The sequence below is a fragment of the Camelus bactrianus genome, chromosome 24, assembly GCF_048773025.1.
Source record: "Camelus bactrianus isolate YW-2024 breed Bactrian camel chromosome 24, ASM4877302v1, whole genome shotgun sequence".
Taxonomy (NCBI): Eukaryota; Metazoa; Chordata; class Mammalia; order Artiodactyla; family Camelidae; genus Camelus; species Camelus bactrianus.
This window is the reverse complement of record NC_133562.1, coordinates 9,747,444-9,765,468: the sequence shown is the minus strand read 5'-3', so window position 1 is coordinate 9,765,468 and position 18,025 is coordinate 9,747,444. Positions and strand designations below refer to the sequence as shown.

Sequence of the window (18,025 nt, the reverse complement as noted above, 5' to 3'; positions counted from 1 at the left end):
GAAGTTGGTTGGGGGCGGGAAGGGAAGGCATTTGCCCAACCAAATGTCAAGACTGATTACAAATCTTTAGTGCAGAATTGTGCTACAAGCAAGACTGACCTGAAGAACGGAAGTAAAAGGTCCCGAGACCCACACATACTAGGAAATCTGGTTTGAGTAATCGAGCTAACGTAGCAGATCAGCGAGGGAGAGAGTGGATTGTTAGGTAAATGATGCTGGGACAATCATCTAATACAGGGGAAAAAAAATTAAAAAGAAAATGGACCCCTATTTAATATACACAAATACAAACTGTAGATGAATAAATAAAACACAAACCAGTGTGGAAGGGAAAACTTCATAAAACTTCTACAAGAGAATATAAAAAATACCTTTGCAGTTTTAAAATACGGAAGGATTTCTTACAACAGAAATGTGATAGGGACTAAGTTTTTATCTGATTCTAATTAATGTACTTGTTCTTGATGTATTTAGTGGAATAAAACCCTTCGATTCTTTCATAAATGTGGCTAAGAATCTCAAAGGTTTAGTTTACTGAAATCATAGGTTAGGGTTCCAGACAATCTTAGTTTACCCTTTATTTATCCTTCATTTCTGCTTTAGAACTGAATTATTAGGTAACCAGATAACAGCTGTTTTCTGTATATGAAGAATGTACTGACAAATTGAAGTCAGAAAGGTTGAAAACTAAGCTAAGACAGTATCTTCTAAGAAGTAAAACTATATTAAGAAAATATTGTTCATGGTAAATAAAAATTATTCAACTCTGAATATCTTTAAATCACTAGTACAAACCCACCGTGGTTTTGAAGTCTCCCTGTAGATACTGAGACAGATCATCTGGTTTCAGACTTGATTATGATTAGGGCAGGACAGAGAGTAACTAACAAGTCACCCCACTCAGGTGTCCTCTGGGTGGCCTGGGCAGAAAACACCCTTGTCTGTTAGGAAATATTTGGGATAATTCCTTATTGTCATGTGGGGACCAGGATCACTTAAGCAGGAGTCCAGATGCGTCTGAGGACTCAGTAGTAAGAGCCCTGCGCTGAATTAGCCAGGTTTGTGTCAGGCCTGTGGCCTGGAAGGAGCAGCGGTTCCAGAGACACCGAGTTCTATGCTCTCACCTTACTCCCTGACTCACAGTACTTGTTGCTCTGGAAAGTAGGGGGCTGTAATTAAAAAAAAAAGTGTCACCAGAAGCTCAGTGCAGCTCTCCTCTGGGGCCTGACTTTTAACAAGCTGGACACAAGCCTGTCTCAGTAGCCCGAGTGAGAAGACCACCAGGGACCACGAAGCAGTAAGAAGCTCGAGGAGCAGCAGTTGGGAGAGAAGATGTGGATCCTCTAAGAGACATGGAGGCTGGGCCAGGGTACCGCTGTGCTGCAGGGCAGGCAGACTGCTTGCAGTCCTGGAACTGCAGGCGTCTGTCATCAGAGGGCACGGAGATCAGACGCCTGGAACAGACTAGCGAGCGGGATGGCAGTAGCTAGAGCAGAGGAGCAAAAGCCAGCAGGCCGCTCGGATGACACAGGACACCCGTGTCTCCCGTAGAAGCACATCTGAGAGTCTGTGACCGGTAAGAGGGAGTGCCAGCCTGGCAGGTGGGTGCAGAAGAGTTCAAAAGATAGCCCAAACAGTAAGCAGAAACCTGACCTAGGACTAACAGACTGGTAGGCTGTGGGGTCATTGCGGGTATGTTAGTAAGAAAAAAAAAAAAGGCAGTATGAGTCCAGATTCATGATAATTATCTTCACAAAACCAGGTGGACTTGCCTAGCTTGTTGCCAGGAATTACTCTGGGAAAACAGGAATCTTTCTATAGAAATCACCTCTTCCTGCCCAGGTTTAAAAAGCAGGTGGAAGAGGAGTTGCTATTTTGGAAGGAGGGGCTAAGGCTCTGAGGCCCACAGGCCGTCCCTGTATCCTGCCTCTGACCCCTGAAACACCTCTGGGGGCTTGGAGCCCTTTAAAACACGTTTGGAAAAACACGCAGACTCTTCCCACTTCTCCTTCTGTAGGCAGATGACGGCGAGGTGCACATTCACCCGACTCCGCGGGCTCACTCAGCTGTTCCAGAGCAGCGGTTTTCAGGGACGAATGAGAGCGGTTTTCTAGGGCAGCTATAGTCTGTACAGATAGGCTTGAATGAACAAAACAGCAAGCAGCTAATGAATTTATGTTGTTTGCCTAGGGTATGAAAAAAACAAAGAATATACTTTCAGGCATATAATCCCATTTTTAAAACTTTCATGGAAATTTTCAAAGGTACGAATAGAATAATGAACCCTTCAAACCATCATGTATCTTCAGCCTTTATCATGTACCCAACTTTGCTTCATCTGCAGACCTTTCCATCTCCCATGCCCACATAATTTTAAAAATTATTTCTAAAATTATATTAAATCCAAGGTACAGCATATTTTTGCTTTTATTTCTATTGCCCTGGGAGACTGACTTAAGAAAATATTGCTGTAATTTATGTCAGAGAATGTTTCGCCTGTGTTCTCTTTGAAGAGTTGTATGCTGTCACATCTTATGTTTAAGCCATTTTGAGTTTATTTTTGTGTATATGAGGGAGTGTTTTAATGTCATTGATTTACATGAGGCTGTCCAGCTTTCCCATCACCACTTGCTGAAGATACTGTCTTTTCTCCATTGTATATTCTTGCCTCCTTTGTCAAAGATTAATTGACTGTAGATGTTTGGGTTTATTCTTAGTCTCAATTCTGTTCCATTGGTCCATATGTCTGTTTTTATGCCAATACCATGCTGTTTTGATTACTGTAGCTCTGTAGTATTGTCTGAAGTTTGGGAGGTTTATGCATCCAGCTTTGTTCTTTTCCTTCAGGATTGCTTTGGCAGTTCTAGGTCTTTTGTGATTTCATATAAATTTTAGGATTATTTGTTCTAGTTCTGTGAAAGATGTCCTGGGTAATTTCAGTAGGGATCACATTAAATCTGTAGATTGCTTTGGGTTAGTATGGCCATTTTAATAATATTAATTCTTCAAATCCAAGAGCATGGGATATCTTTCCATTTCTCTGAATTGTCTTCAGTTTCCCTTATCAATGTTTTATAACTCTTAGCATATAGGTTTTTCACCTTGGTCAGGTTTATTCCTGAGTATTTTGGTTTTTTTGGATGTGATTTTAAAAGGAATTTTTTAACTTTTCTGATTTTTCATTGTTATTTTAAAGATGTGCAACAAATTTTTGTAAATTAATCTTGTATCTTGCTGCTTTGCTGAATTCATTAGTTTCTGTATGGAGTTTTTAGAGTTTTCCTTATATAATATCATGTTATTTGCACATAATGACAATTTGACCTGTTCCCTTCCAATTTGGATCCTTTTTATTTTTCTTGTCTCATTGCTGTAGCTAGAACTTCAATACTGTGTTGAATAGAAGTGGTGAGAGGGGGCATGTTTGTCTTGTTCCAGATTTTACTGGGAATGCTTTCAGCTTTTCACCATTATATTGGCTGTGGGTTTGTCATATATAGCTTTTATTATGTTGAAATATGTTCCCTCTCTACCCACTTTGGTAAGAGTTTTTATATTTTGAATGAATATTAAATTTTATCAAATGCAAAGCCTTTATTCTTATGAAGTGTCTATTTCTGAAATAAGGGAGGTTTACCATCTTTTTAAGATCTGTTTGTATTCCTTTTTCTGTGAGTTGCTGATACTTCTTGCCCGTTTTTCTCCTGAACCATTGAACTTAACAATTTTCAGGTGCTTCATATATTATTACAGAAACTAGCTTTTTGTATGTGATATGAGTTGAAAAATTTTTTTCCGCAGGTTTCTCAAAAGGGAGGATAACTCTTAGAAAAATATCTAGTTCTTATCACATAGCAGGTAACTACCACATAATTCTTACCACCATATGCTCTTTGAAAAAAATACGTGAACTAGAAAAGTGTAGTTATGAAGAACTACCTGAGTTTGAATCCCACATAGACCACATTCCTGACTTTAAGCAAGTTATAATCACTTTGAAACTCAACTTATTCTGTAAAATGGCTATAATAATCAGACCTACCTTGTTGGCTTATTGTGATAATTAAGTGAGATAATCTATGCAAAGGTGTCATAGTGATTTTAACTAATTAAATCTCAGGTGCTGTTGTAAGTAGAAAACTGATAAACCTCAAGCTAAAGTGAGTAAATGGAATTGTTTTCTCTGTGTATTTTAACATACAAGGAAAGGTATTTGTATAGATTTTAGACGTTTACTTTGACCTTTGAAACTGAAATTTGGGGAACAAGTAGCTTAAGTGTTGATTCTGGAATAACATTATTTTCTTTCGGTAAATGTGAACTAAGGAAAACTGTCCCCCCATTTAATGTCTTCTGTGGTTGATTTCCATTTTATTTTATAAGGATATTTCATAGCAGTGGTTAAATTGAAACATGATTTTTCTTTTTATTGAGATTACAAAGGTGTGGCTGGCCTCCACCAAGCTGGTTGTGAGCTTACGTTGTCAGAAGTGTAAACAAGAAGCTCTGTTATTCATTCCTTAGTCCCTTGGTACTACCTTCCCCATACAGAGGTCTCATTACTTCTCCGTTCGATCCCTAGGCTTTCTAAATCTCTTAGGTAAATATCCAATTTCTATTTCAAGTTTGCTTTATATGCACTTATAATCCTCAGAATGTCAAAAGAAAGAAGAAGTTAAATATTAACTAAAATGTGTATTCTTGCCAGGTGTCCTGATGCTCTGTTTGAAGATGCGCCCTCCTTCCCCTCCACACACAGGAAAACCAGGTTCTTAGTGACTGGGAAGTATCTTTCAGTATAACCTAGTCCTTTAATGGTCTGCCTTATTCTGTTTACTCTGCCATTTCTTAAGTACAATAATTCATAGATTGGGCATCTTGACTTGTGATGAATGTGGGATTTGGTCTTTATAAATACACTGAAGTGTCTCCTTCCTGCTAGAGCTGTGCCAACTTAAATTTTGCCTGAAGGAGAAAACTGCCTCAGGGGACAGAGTCTTCGGTATTGTTTGCTGTGCCTGTTAACAAAGGAGGATTTTCCTCTTTCAGAAAACACCATATATAATAATAAGGATTTACAAGGTAAATGAGTGAAGTGACTGTTTTGAAAACGTATAGAGATCCTTTAACAGTTTGTTTGCCTGGTGCCTTGAAAATCTTCAGAAAATTTGATTTATTCACATCTCTTTCCAAAACACATTCATTGCTTATTGAACATGATTGACCCTGATTGTGGGATATAACCTGCGGTTGAGTCATGTGGATGTGGCACCATGTTCAGCCAGAATTTGAAAGATGAGCGTGAACTTCCATCCTGCCATAGCAAGTGTTCTCAAAGCCAGTTCCTTGTTACTGTGGAGTGACTCACATTAATTACACATCCTGGTTCTCACGCAGGAAGCACTGCCTCTGCATCTGACAGATGTCGAAAACCTAAATGAGTGTAGCCAGGGCTGCATCCTGTCATGATATGTGATGGAACGTAATGCAACGTGTGCTAGAGCAGGCGGGGTACAGCCAGCTTTGAGGACGGGGTAGGGGACGGAGCCTGGTGGCATCCCAGTGCTGAAGCGAAGCAGCTTGCTTTCTGGGCTGTAAGAGGACACAGTTGGGGCAGTTAACACTTCTCAGCAAAACAGGCTTCTGTAGGTGAACCAAGTAGATAGTTTATAATCATAGATTCTCTATAGTTTTGTTGTACTTTTGTGCTTTGGTGTTGTGGGTCTTTGAATACCTTAAGTATATTGACAGAAATTCTAGTAGCCTAGGGTGTACTGTGATCATAAGACAGTCGAGAGCCATCAGCTTAATGTGCTTTCCTTTCTGCATTTGGTCCTGGCTCTGTGACTTTCTATAGCTGTATGGCTTTGGTCAGCATTTAGCTGTCCACAGGTCAGCTGCTTCATCTCTGACGTGAGCAGTAAGTCCCCACAAAAGCACAATCCAACAGCAGGATGGTTAGTACCTAGTTGGTCTGGTTGCTAAAGTCTCTGTCTTCTGACTGTGCTATGTCAGCCCCAGATCCAGAGCTCCTTACAGTATTGTGCATAATATTCCTCTCTGCAGCATATATTTGGATTACAAATTGGTGCTTATAAGGTACTTTCACAAACTCCATGGCTCTTGGTTCTCAAAATACCTCTGAGTTATAGGCAGGGCAGATAGTATTATATCCTCAGTTTAACAGATGAAGAAACTGAAGCACAGAAAGTTGAACTGACTTGCCCAGGCGCTTTGCAGATAAGTGATAAGACCTGCATGCACGCCAGGTATTCTGACTCCAGAGCTTCTGTTCTGTTCTGTTCTTAAAATTTAGAACCTTTATAGATGTCTAGAATAACAAAGATTTATATTCCTAGACAAATTCCCAGATTTGTATTCTGAAATGTAAAACGGTTTGTCCCAGCCTTTAATTAATGCAGCTGTTTGTTTCTTTTGTGTAATAATTTACAGAGAATGAACATCACAGTCCCAAAGCACGCATTAAGCACCCATCTGCTGTTGGCTCAGTGCTAGGCACTGTTACAAATTAAAGTGGACGTGGAACTTATTTTCTGGGCCTTTATACATTTCCATTTGTATTAACATGAGCGTACAAAAGAACACATGAACACATTGGAAGTTCTGCCAATTTCAAACAAACAGGGGCTAAAAACTTCTCTTGCTATAATTTTCGTTATCCACCAACCTCCTACCAAAGCAGGATTCTCCAAAGGATGCTGGAATGATAAAAGGTGTGATGTTTTCATAGAAATTATTTATTTCTCCTCAATAGCTATGCATTCTTTTATTAGTGAAAACCAAGCTTTTTGGTTGTTTTCCTTCAGGGTATGATTGACATTATCTTATTGGAAAGAACAAGAAAATCTCAGAAGGTGAGGTACGCTACTTCAGTCTGATTGTGTGTTTCAGGACACCGTGTAATCTTTGTTAGCAGAAGAAACCTTAGGAAAGAGGAAGATTGCTGTTCTTTGCAGTACAGATATGTCACTATGCTCAGAGCAATCAGAAAGGAAAAAGAGGGGAAACCGATGTTTACATCAGATAACGCCAGTGAAGGTATTATATGTCACAGAGCAGGAAGGAACCAGAAATTCAGTTCTCCCTAGAAATTCTATCCCTCTGATGGCAAGCAGTCAGAAAGGTCGCAGATCATTTTAAAAGGAAGCTAAATCAGGCTATTGAACTGGCTAAAGCAGATCCCAAATTGTTATGTTCATTGTGGAAAAATGGGTGTGCTTTAAAGGGAAATATGTCTAAAAAGTTCAAAGCCATGCAACAAGGCAGAGTGGTATGTGCAGAGCGATACTTGTATCACTCAGTGCATCTCTGCTTCTCTCTGCATCTTCTCTTGTTGCTAGCTATGTTTTGCATAGTCCCTAAACTCTTGTTTCGGGGACCTAAAGTCCTTGTCTGCAGTGTTGCAGGTAACACGCAGCCTGTTAGACACAGCCTTGCTCCAGAGTTGGTTCAAGGGTCAGCCATTGCCGTCCAGCGCTCAGATCTGCTCTGGGGTCTTGCTGTCCCTCGCACACCCCCTGCCAGACTCCTCATCCAGCTGGAGCCCATTCAGGTTCCAGGATGAGACATTGCTTAGTGTAGAGTCCAAGAAATTTCTATTGTAATCAGGAAAGGCTTCTCTCCCCTTTCCTGCCAACAAAATGACTAGCCATAGACAGTCTCGGGTCCTTTCTGGAATGTGAGGAGGTGTTGGCAGATTTGTGCTCACCCTCTCCATGCCTCTCTGCTCCTTAGCCATCCGCACTGCAGGAGGCTCGGTCAGCCTTCAGGGGAGACAGGGCGGAAGGTAGTGGCTCTGACCTGTGTGGCATGCAGCCTGCATTCCATCAGTGTTCTCCGTCATTGAGATCACTTCCTTTAGGTCAAGATGACCTCACCATGATCTGCTGTCTTCATTTCAGTTAGTTTACGTCTGTTCCAGCTCCCACTGCATGAAGTCTTAGTGATTCTTAGAGGTAAGGGTGAGCAGAAAACATGCCCCCTGTCCCTAGGGTGAGGTCTGCTTTTCTGTGTCCTGCCCTCTTCCCATCTGTGCCAAACCCCATGAGGTAGGCTTGACGTGAGGGGGTCCTGCTCCCCAAAGGGACAGCTTCTCTCTGAACTGGTTCATAGATATGTTTTCATTAGCCTGTTTTGGCTTGGAAATGTGATGGTTCTACAGGCTTTCCTCTTAATTTAGTCATGCTGATAAACTAACAAGAGTAGGAAGTAAATTTACTGTGTTACTGAAGTTAGACATGAGTTCTGAATTTTAGAAAGCCAGTAGGAAAATCAGTCTGAAATTTTGAATATGCTATTTTAAAATCAAAGTTTAAAATCAGAACAAATGAAACAAGGACATATAATCACCCTAATCTTTTTGCTGTGTAGGGCCAGATTTGTTAAGTGATAATCATAGGCTCTTTATTATTTGAGATCAAAAATGAAAAATAATCTTAGGAATACACAGCAAAATCAAATAGTAATATATAATTACATCAAATTATCACAGTAAGCTTAAAATAGGAAAACAAGTTGTTGGATATTTAAAAGATGCACAGAACCTAAAAAGGCATATGACTGCCCCCTTTCTCATCTCGTCTCATCTGAGACTTGTGCTGACCTGCTGCCAAGCCTCTGGGCTGATTTGAGTTGAGGATGTCTAGGAGCAGCTTAAATACCTGTCCAGCTGTCCCCAGCACCTTCTTGTCTGACTCAGCCCTAAGTGAGGTGCTGGTGTCTAGTAGGCTTCAGATGACGTTACCAGGATGCAGAGAGAACTTGCAGTTCCTCTGTTGGTCCGAATTCAAACCTGGAAGTTGGTAGAAGGTACATTACAGTATCAGTCATGCAAGAAAAGAGGTCTCTTTTGAAACTTGTCCAGGCTTGCTTCTGTTGAAAGGGGGATAGATAGATTTTAGGAATTTAACTGTATAGGTGAATTTTAGTTGTTTTGTGTTGATGTTAATATATTACACTTAGCATAATATTTCATATAGAAGGTGCCTTTGAAGATCTTACGTATCCACATATATTACAGCTAGTTTTAATTACTATTACATGACTGAGGAATATTACGGGAAAGTTACATGATAAATGCATCATGGGACAGCTTATTCAGCCTCAGGCCCTGGTTTATAGAAAACTAACAGCCATGAAGTTTATCTCAGCAACGTTTACTGAGTACCTGCGGTGTTCCATCTGCAGGTTCAACACAGCATAGAGTCTAATGGTAAGAATTTCAGTAAATGCACAGTAACAATCTTGCATGTTCTCAAGAAGCGAGTGGAGGGTGAATAAGAGTGTTGCCTTCTCTATGATTCTTTGTCCTAACCAGGAGGGAGAAGGGGTAGAGGGGAGTGGTACCTTTCCAAAAATGGAACTTGATACTTTTCACATGACTTGTGAGTAAGAATACGCTTATCCATCAGTGATGAGGTCACTAGGCTTCTCCTCACATCACTTTCCTTTCAACCTTTTTAAGAGAATAGATTTGTGAACTGCGATTCCAGATGAACTCTGTAACATTATACATGATGGGTGAAAATAAGGCTTTTTATTACTATGATCATGTACTCTTGTAACATCATTTTAAAATCTAATGTTCAGTTTTGTGAATATAATTTAATTTTATAGTTTATTTTTAATGGCTTCCTTATTTGGAAGACTGTTTCATTTTGAATATCTAGTAAACATCAGTAGTGCCATTGAAATCAGATGATTAGATTCAAATAGAAGCTGTGTACATTAGGGTTATGTTTAAATTGGTACTTGTGGAAGAACGGATTTGGGAGAGAAGGAAAGAGGAATTCTGATAGCTGAGAGGAGAGATGCTGAGCACCTAATAATTGCACACAGATACACACACAGAAGTACAAAACACCTAATACATATGCACATGTGTGCACACAGATCTTCAGTGCTGCCATGATAAAGTCTGCTTCTCTATGAAATTATTAGATTGTTAGTTCATTCTTTTGATCTTGCATCAAAGGTTAGAATTAGGTTGTTGCTTGCTTTTCTAAATATCCAAATGAGTATTCTGCTCAAACTGATGATTCTTTCAGAATATTTAATAGCATGAACAAATGTTTAATTGTTAAGTGCAACTGAAAATGTGTGTTAAGGAATTTGGCTTTAAAACTGTTTTCTTAAGTGACTTAGAGGTGGAAAATTTGGTTATCTGTGTTCGTCATGCCGCATTTGCTCCTTATCCACCTCTCATTTTTTTCCGCTATTTTTTCTCTCCGTGGCCCATTTTAACTTCAGAAGACATTAGATATAACATGGAGCACCTGTTACGTGCAAGTTACTCTGCACCATGGGGATGCAGAGGAGAGCAAGACCTAGTCCACAGCCTCAGGGGCCTGAGCCTGGTGAGCGGCAGATGTGTAAGAAATTAACAGTGGGGGCGAGGGAAGATAGGGAAAATTAAGAATCGTGGGATTCAAGCAGAGCATGGAACCCCAGCCAACCTCAGTGCTTTAAGTTAGAACATCAGAGTAGCTTTTAAAATTCCGATGCGCGTAGACAGCATCTTTGAGTTCGAGGTCATTCCCAAGTAGGTGCCGAGGAGAAGCCTGAACGGAGGAGCCGTGCTTGGATGTCTCCAGGCTGTGTTTGGTGAAGGCAAGTGCCCTCAAGTCTGAAGACAGGAGTCAGTTTTAATACTGTTTTATAATGGCAGTGGAATGTTTAAAGCACAATCAAATTAGGCTTGGGATTTGTTAATATATTCCCTTCCATCATTTCAGGTAAATGAAAAATGTTGTTTGGACACTTTCACCCAGGTTGTATGACGTTAAAACAAGGAATAGCAAGAGCTATTAAATGACGAGGAAAGGAACTTTACCAACAGCCCCTCCCATGTTGCTTCATTGTGCCCTAACCAAGTCTTTTTAAAGAACCTTTGTTTAAGATTCCCCTGCCCTAGAACCAGAGGTTCTGAGCCCAAGTCTGGAGTTTGAAAAATCTCCTCTGGCCACACCGGTATCTGATCACATGTGAGGCCACTGTGTCCTGCCTTCCCCGGGGACTGGTGCTCATGTCACAGCCTTGCCACCGTCCTTTAGGGTAAGAGCGGTACTTCTTACCTGTTTCTCTGTGTAAACCTTTATCTAGTTGTGAATATTGTCCAGTAAACAGCCCTTTTTCTAGGTCATCTTTTGAAACTGTAATTAGTAAAAGTAAATTATCCCTCCAGAACATAGTAGCAGTTTTAAATCTTGACCAACTCAGATAGGAAAATGAGACGGTTTTTCCCTGAAATAGTTAATAGTAACATCAGTACCCACTGGATGTCGCGAGTTTCTGTCTCCCAGGCACTGGGCTGAGTGTTGTACAGCACTGACCAAGTCCCAGAGTGGAAAATGTTTTTAAAAAAGTATTTGACCACATAGTATATACATTACAGGTGTGTGTGTTATTAAACAGAATTCTCATTTATAATACCTGCTCTTGTTAGATGTTATATTCTGTTTCTTCATTTTTCTTAAATGCCGGTTATATGAGTCATTAAATTGAGTTTACAAACCACCAATGAATAGGACTCAAAGTTTAAAAAATACTACTGTATGTGCATTGTTGCACTGGAACCTCACCATGACCATGTGACATAGTACTGTCGTTCTCTGTGTAGAAACACCGAGGCATAGAGTAGGGAGTCGCTTGTTCACGTTTATGCAGAGTGGCAGTCTGCACTCTGAAACCCAAGTGCTACGGATCTGGAGCTAAAGAATTCCAGTTCGACCACTCATGGACAGGTTATTTCATTAATGAGTGTGTAATTTATAGGCTTATTTAGAGGCTTCAGTGAGGGGATGCTTGTTACGTGATTAACACGGGGTCTAAAACGGGGTAAACACTAAACATTAGCATTCACACACTTCATTCTGGTAGAATTCAGTTAGTTCAGGGATAATGTGATGCCCACAGCATTTGTGAAAATGGTGCTTTAAAAAAAAAAACCACTGAACTTTTCCTCTCCTCCCTGAAGCATACAGATCAGTGGTCAAGGGTCTTTTGAAAGGAGATAGAAACTGGACTAAAACTAAATAAAAATGTAGACTGTTAAGATTCCTGAATGCGTGGGTAAGAGAATTGTTGGAGAGAGAGCTCCTCTGTCTTGAAGAAAGCAAACTGGGCGACCTCGCAGGCCCCGTTGTGGCAGGCATAGAGGCGAGAGGGCACAGAACTCTTAGAGGCACAAGGGGTCCACTGCGAATGGGCAGGGACAGATGCCTTAAAGGTACCTAGCTATTTATATGTAGAAATAGGGTCTTGAGATACACATACGTGTTTTGGTCATTTAAAGAATTAGAACATCGGGTTAAAAAAAAAACCTGGGTTGAGGGAAGAAGCCTTAAACCCAGAAGCTATTTTAAAAAATGATAAGACACATTTGCCTGTAAGTTTTTTTTTTTTAAGCTATAAATGATTCTATTTGCAATCTAACTGAAAGATTAGTAAAAGACAAATGGAAGATTAGTCTCTGTCAACAAATTCTTACAAATTGACAGAAAAAAAGCCAGAGGTTACAAATGATATAAAGAGACAGTTTACAGATGTGTAAATCCAGGTGGTCATTAAATATATGAAAAGATGTTCTACTTCACTGGTGGTCAAGGAAAAACAAAATAGCACTGTGGTATCACTTTCTAGTCTGACTGAGAAAACTTGAGTAAGAACACCCATTAACACCAATTGTTGCTGGTGGGGAGAGAGGGGAGGTGCCGTCATGGATGATTGATGAAATAAAATTGTTAAAATCTTTTCAGAAAGCAATCGGGCAGCATCCCCGGAAAAGTAAAACAGAGATACTTTTTGACCCAGCAGTCTTACCACTGGTACTCCCTGCCATAGAAATGAAAACATTAGGTTTAATTAGCAATGCAATATATTAAGATGATTTTACTGCATTGTTTGTTTTGGCAAAACAATGAAAACAGTGAATGCCTTTCATGGAGAATGGCAAAATATACTTTGATAGACAGTATTCTTGTCATAGAATATGACTCATTCATTAAAAGGATTAGTTTACCATTTAACTGGAACAGATTTCCACAAAGTACTGAAAGGGAAAAGCAAACCATGGAGAAGTGTGTATAACTGGTATTCTGTTTTGGAATCTTGAAGTCAGAAAGCCGCTTTGTGTGTGCACACGTGCACACTTTGTTTGTGACTCTCTGAGAAAAGGTAAGAGTATGGAAAAATACATAGCAGGTTTTTAACATGGGTTACAGGGTGGTACAGCGGTGGCAGAGATGAGGATGTGGGGTGACAAGCAAAAAGAACAGGGGGAGAAAGACTGTTAAACCAGGCATTCATGATACACTACTTATACAAAGTTACATGTATGGGCCTGTGTCTCTGTGCATAAAGATACACTTACATCTATCACCTTGAAGGGGTATCCTCTTATATTATTATTTAGTTTAAAAAAAAAAACAAACCCTGTGACTTCTAGGGTAATATATCAAAAAATATCTCTACTTGTATGTGCTCGTGCAGGGAAAAGAGTGTGGAGGGCGGCACCCCAGGCTGTCACATTGGTATCGGAGGTGGGAGTAGCTTGTTCTTTATCTTTATGGATTATTTCACCTGGTATATAATAACGTATTATTTTGTAATCTGACAAATGAGCGCATACTTGTTACCCCGTGTAATTATGTTTACTTCCGTGTGGTAAATGCTTGTGAAGATTGTTTATGTTCTGTGTTGCCTTGGTTTTGATACAGAACTTGAATTTCTAAAAGCATAAGAATGAGATTACAAAACTTTATATGAGTGAAGAGATTTGCCTTTTTATCTGGCTTGACTATTAATAGGACTGGGAAGTGGTTTTATCTTGTCCATAGGGAAAATATTGGAAGATAGATGTTTATTTAGAGTTTCACATATACATTATGATCATAACATATATAGTCTTCCCAGGCAGGTAGGTTTGGTTTCGGCAGATTATACCGTAAGCAGAAGCAGAAGACCAGTGTTAGACTTGGAAAAAGTTATTTGCAGTATAGGTGGTGAATAAAGTATTTATAATATACAAGGAGCTATTATATATTGAGAAGCTAAAAATCAATGGGCAGATGGTATCACCAGTGATTGCGAATGTTTTCATCTCAATATGTCTGTACTTTGTGAAAATAACGAAGAATCTTTTTAATTCTTTAAAAACCAATGTACAGGTAAGAAAACTGAAACTTCATTTCCCAGAGACACTCTCTGTCCCAGGCATTACTTAGCACAGATCTAGCTGCCAACTCAGGCAGCTTGTCCAGCCGTGTCGTCTGGACTGGGGGTGGCCGAGGCAGGAGCCCGAGCTGCGGCCCTGCTTCCTTCTCTCCCCTCCTCCGAGTGAAAGACGCCCACCCACGCATGCTGGTGTTTCGGTGGGCTACGGACATCCTCAGACAGGGCCCCAGCACAGCTCAGCGGCCTCATGAAAACAGAAGCACACCTGAAACCCCGGGCAGCTGATTTCAGCCAAAGCTGGCTTTGTAATAATCCTTCTCTACTCTTGGTCAGAGGGTCTCCACGAGCGCACAGTGTCTGTCTAACCCAGCCATCTGTGGGCAGGAGCGGGCAGGCCGTGGCCCTGCGTGGCCTGGGGGACTGAGCATCTGCGCAGTTCACGTGCGTCTGAGAGGCTCCATCAGGCTCAGCCTCCCATATAGTGTCCGCCATCCAAAAGCATCTCCCAGAGATCTGGGGGACAGCGATCCCCTGAACTTGCACAGCCTTTTCAGAGGAAGGGGGATTCCAGCACTGCGTTTGTCAGTCACACTGCCCAAGTTAATTTGGTTCATCTTGGGCTCTGGATACAACCCTGTGCAGCAGGGAGTGATGGCGGGGCCCCCAGCTGAGCCGTGTGCATCACGGAGATAAAACTACTGCGATGGGACCTTCACTTAAAGACCAGTTATTGTGGTGTTGTGTGGATAGTCATAATGGCATCTGTATGGCTGAAAATAGAACCAGGGCATATCACTCTCAGTCCCTGGTACAGCGTGTTTTCTCTCTGTGGGAAGGAAAAAAGGAAGCATAGAATTCAGGATAATGACTCTCAGATAAACTTGAAGGGAAGAGAATAATTGATCTATGCTTTCAGCCTGGAAAGTCTGGTGCTTGCTCTCTGCTGTTCTTACTTCTGCCTGGAGTCATACGTCCCCGTCCAACATCATTAGGGAATTCTTTTTCTCCCCCCATCGGTGGAGGGAGTGAAAATTTAAAATACAGAACCACGTCCTTTTCAGTACAAATCCTTTAAAACATTTTTTAATGTACCTAATTAAAAAAACTTTTCCCTCTACTTTAAATATATCGCAGGTTTAGCATTTTCCTGATGATTATGCTGTGGACTCTTGTCTCTCATTGACTTTAGACTCTTATAATTGAGCAATTCTTTGCTCTTCCCCCATAATCTTAGAGCAGTACTATCCTTTTGTTTTCAGAAGTAATCACAGAAATCCATAATGTCCAATAGTAGCCACTAGCCACTGGTTTTTGTGCACTTGGTAGATGGCTAGTGTGACTGCAAAACTGAATTTTTGGTCTCATTTAATTCTAATTAATACAGGCTTATTATGTTAATTTTGTAATATAGTTTGTAACAATGAAGCAGTATAAAATATTTTGCCATTAAACAGAACTTGATTGCTTTGGTAAGACTACATTTCACTTTGTTAAACATGCAGTAGCTAAACTGAGATGCGCTCTGAAGTGTAAAATACACACTGGATTTTGAAGATGTGGAATGGGAAAATAGTATAAAATATCTCATTAATAGTTTTATATCGATTACACGTTGAAATGCTAATATTTTGGACATACTAAGTGAAGTATAGTATTAAAATTAATTTATCTTGTTTCCTTTTACTTTTTAAAAAAATATATAGCCACTACAAAATTTAAAATTATCTGTGAAGCTCTCCTATTACTACGACAGGCTTCTCGGCTTTGGCACTACTGACATTTGGGGCTGGGTAATTTTTTTGTTGTGGGGGCCTGTCTTGTTCCGTGTGGGGTGTTTAGCCACATCATCTTGGCTTAGGAGATGGAGACCAACTTCCCGCCCAGTGCAGGAGTGGCTTTCTGGGCCCTGACTGAAAGGGATTCTCTAACATCTGTTTGAAACCCTTCCCTAATGAGACTCTCTTGTCTCCCCTATTTGGAATTGATTATAAGATAGGTCTTCATGTCAGCTGTCCTGTAACTTCCACCAGTGGGCCTAGTCCTGAGCTCTGGAGCAGCACAGGATAAACAGGATTCATCATGAATGAGGTAACGTGTACCAGAAGACCTTACAGATTCTTAAGCTCATTCAGCAAGTACTTAAACTCCTCCTCTGTGTTAGGCCTTGCCCTGGGCACCAGGATAGAGCAGTGGGCGAAACGTGTGTTTTCCAGAAGCTTACCTACTCCTTGGGGGATGTGGTCAGGAAGTACGCAGGAGACCTGTGGTGCGTCACGAGTTGATCAGTGCGGTGGAGGGAAAGGTGTGCAGGGACTGCCGGCGGGGATGGGTGATGGGGGTGTTGTTGCTCCTGCACCCCGGCCCTGTCCTCTAATACCCCAAGACCTCTGTCACGCCTACTGTCCCCCAGACCTCCAGTTTCTTCTAGGCTACACATTTCCTCCAGCCATTGCTAATGAGATGTTCTCCACACACCTTTGCCTGGCCTCCTGTGTAAGGGTGTTAAGGTTCCTTTTCAGAGTGGTGCACAGGTCTGGATCCCAGCTCTGGCAGAGCTGCCCTTGGGAATATTCTGGCTCTGTTCTCCTTTTGGCAGCCTCATCACGCTGTCGATTTAGATGCGGTCAGCAGCCCTGAGGTCATTTACCGGCCCGGCTTCTGCACGGCCCGCGTTCCCCTTGCTGCTTCTGATCGGTGCGCTGCTGCCCGCCTCGTGGTCGGAAGGAGGGTGTGCATTTGGCACTGCGTGTCCTACACAAGAGAACAGCCCTGACTTCGTGATGGCCCTTGCCCTGTTCCAGTCCCCTTCACCCCTGCTTTCTGGCTGTGTTCCAGGGTAGATCATTCATGTTGCCGGTAACCTGGCTTCCTCATTAATGAGTCATTATTACATTTCATAAAGCACCATGGAGAGTTACATGCAGGAGAGTGAGTATAGGGTATTTCTGGGTGGGATTCTTGGCCGGCAACCCTGAGATGATTTCTAAATTGGATATAAAAATAAAGCTTGAATGTCTCTTCTCTTCTGCTTTCTTCCAAAATATTTGTTTTTCTGCTCTTCTTCCCTCTAACATCAGAGTAGTAACATACATATACATTTAATGTAAGCATTTGTTGGGGGGAATTACAGCCCCTCATTCAGTCTTCACAAAGCTTATTTCGGGCTCATAGCTTCCTAGTTAATATGTTACATTTCTGACTGACTGTTTCATAGACAGAAGATGAGAAATTTAGTTTGTATACGTCTCTCAAACTGTGTTATACATGCAAATGGTAGATAATGGCGTGGATTCTATCCCTGAATTCACTCGTTCACGTCACAGAGATTGATGGTCTTGGACTGCAGAGAGTGTGATTTAAATACCATCTGTGGCCACTTACCCAGCAGGCTGGTTAGAAGCCAGATCTGCCAAATGAGCATTGTGCGTTCCTGAAAAAGAAATCGGAAGAATTTTACCATGGAGGATCTTAAAATATTACGTGTTTAAAAACTGAAAATTTTATTAACTTCTATAACGCAAAGTAGTTTATAGAACAGAGGTTCTTTAGAAGGTAAAAATTTTAATTTAACATTTTCTTTAATATTTTACTTACATGGGTTTTTTTTAACATTTTTTATTGAGTTATAGTCATTTTACAATGTTGTGTCAAATTCCAGTGTAGAGCACAATTTTTCAGTTATGCAGGAACATACATATATTCATTGTCACATTTTTTTTCTGCTGTGAGTTACCATAAGATCTTGTATGTATTTCCGTGTGCTATACAGTATAATCTTGTTTATCTGTTCTATACATGGATATGTTTCAAACAGCACCTGGAAAATCAGCAT

The 18,025-nt window shown here is 40.7% G+C and overlaps 1 protein-coding gene across 7 annotated transcripts in view; it reads left to right on the top strand.

Annotated features, from left to right (window-relative positions):
- The window catches only part of OSBPL1A (oxysterol binding protein like 1A), a 155,232-nt gene that overhangs the window by 108,773 nt on the left and 28,434 nt on the right, over positions 1-18,025 (top strand). Inside the window, exon 1 of one of the 7 annotated variants that reach the window (XM_045518867.2) lies at positions 16,205-16,281. The exons of the other annotated variants lie outside the window; for them this stretch is intronic. Within the exon in view, the coding sequence (XP_045374823.1) occupies positions 16,277-16,281 (5 nt within the window). The 5' untranslated portion in view covers positions 16,205-16,276. Of the gene's footprint in view, positions 1-16,204; positions 16,282-18,025 lie in introns of those variants that run through there. 7 annotated transcript variants of the gene reach the window in all.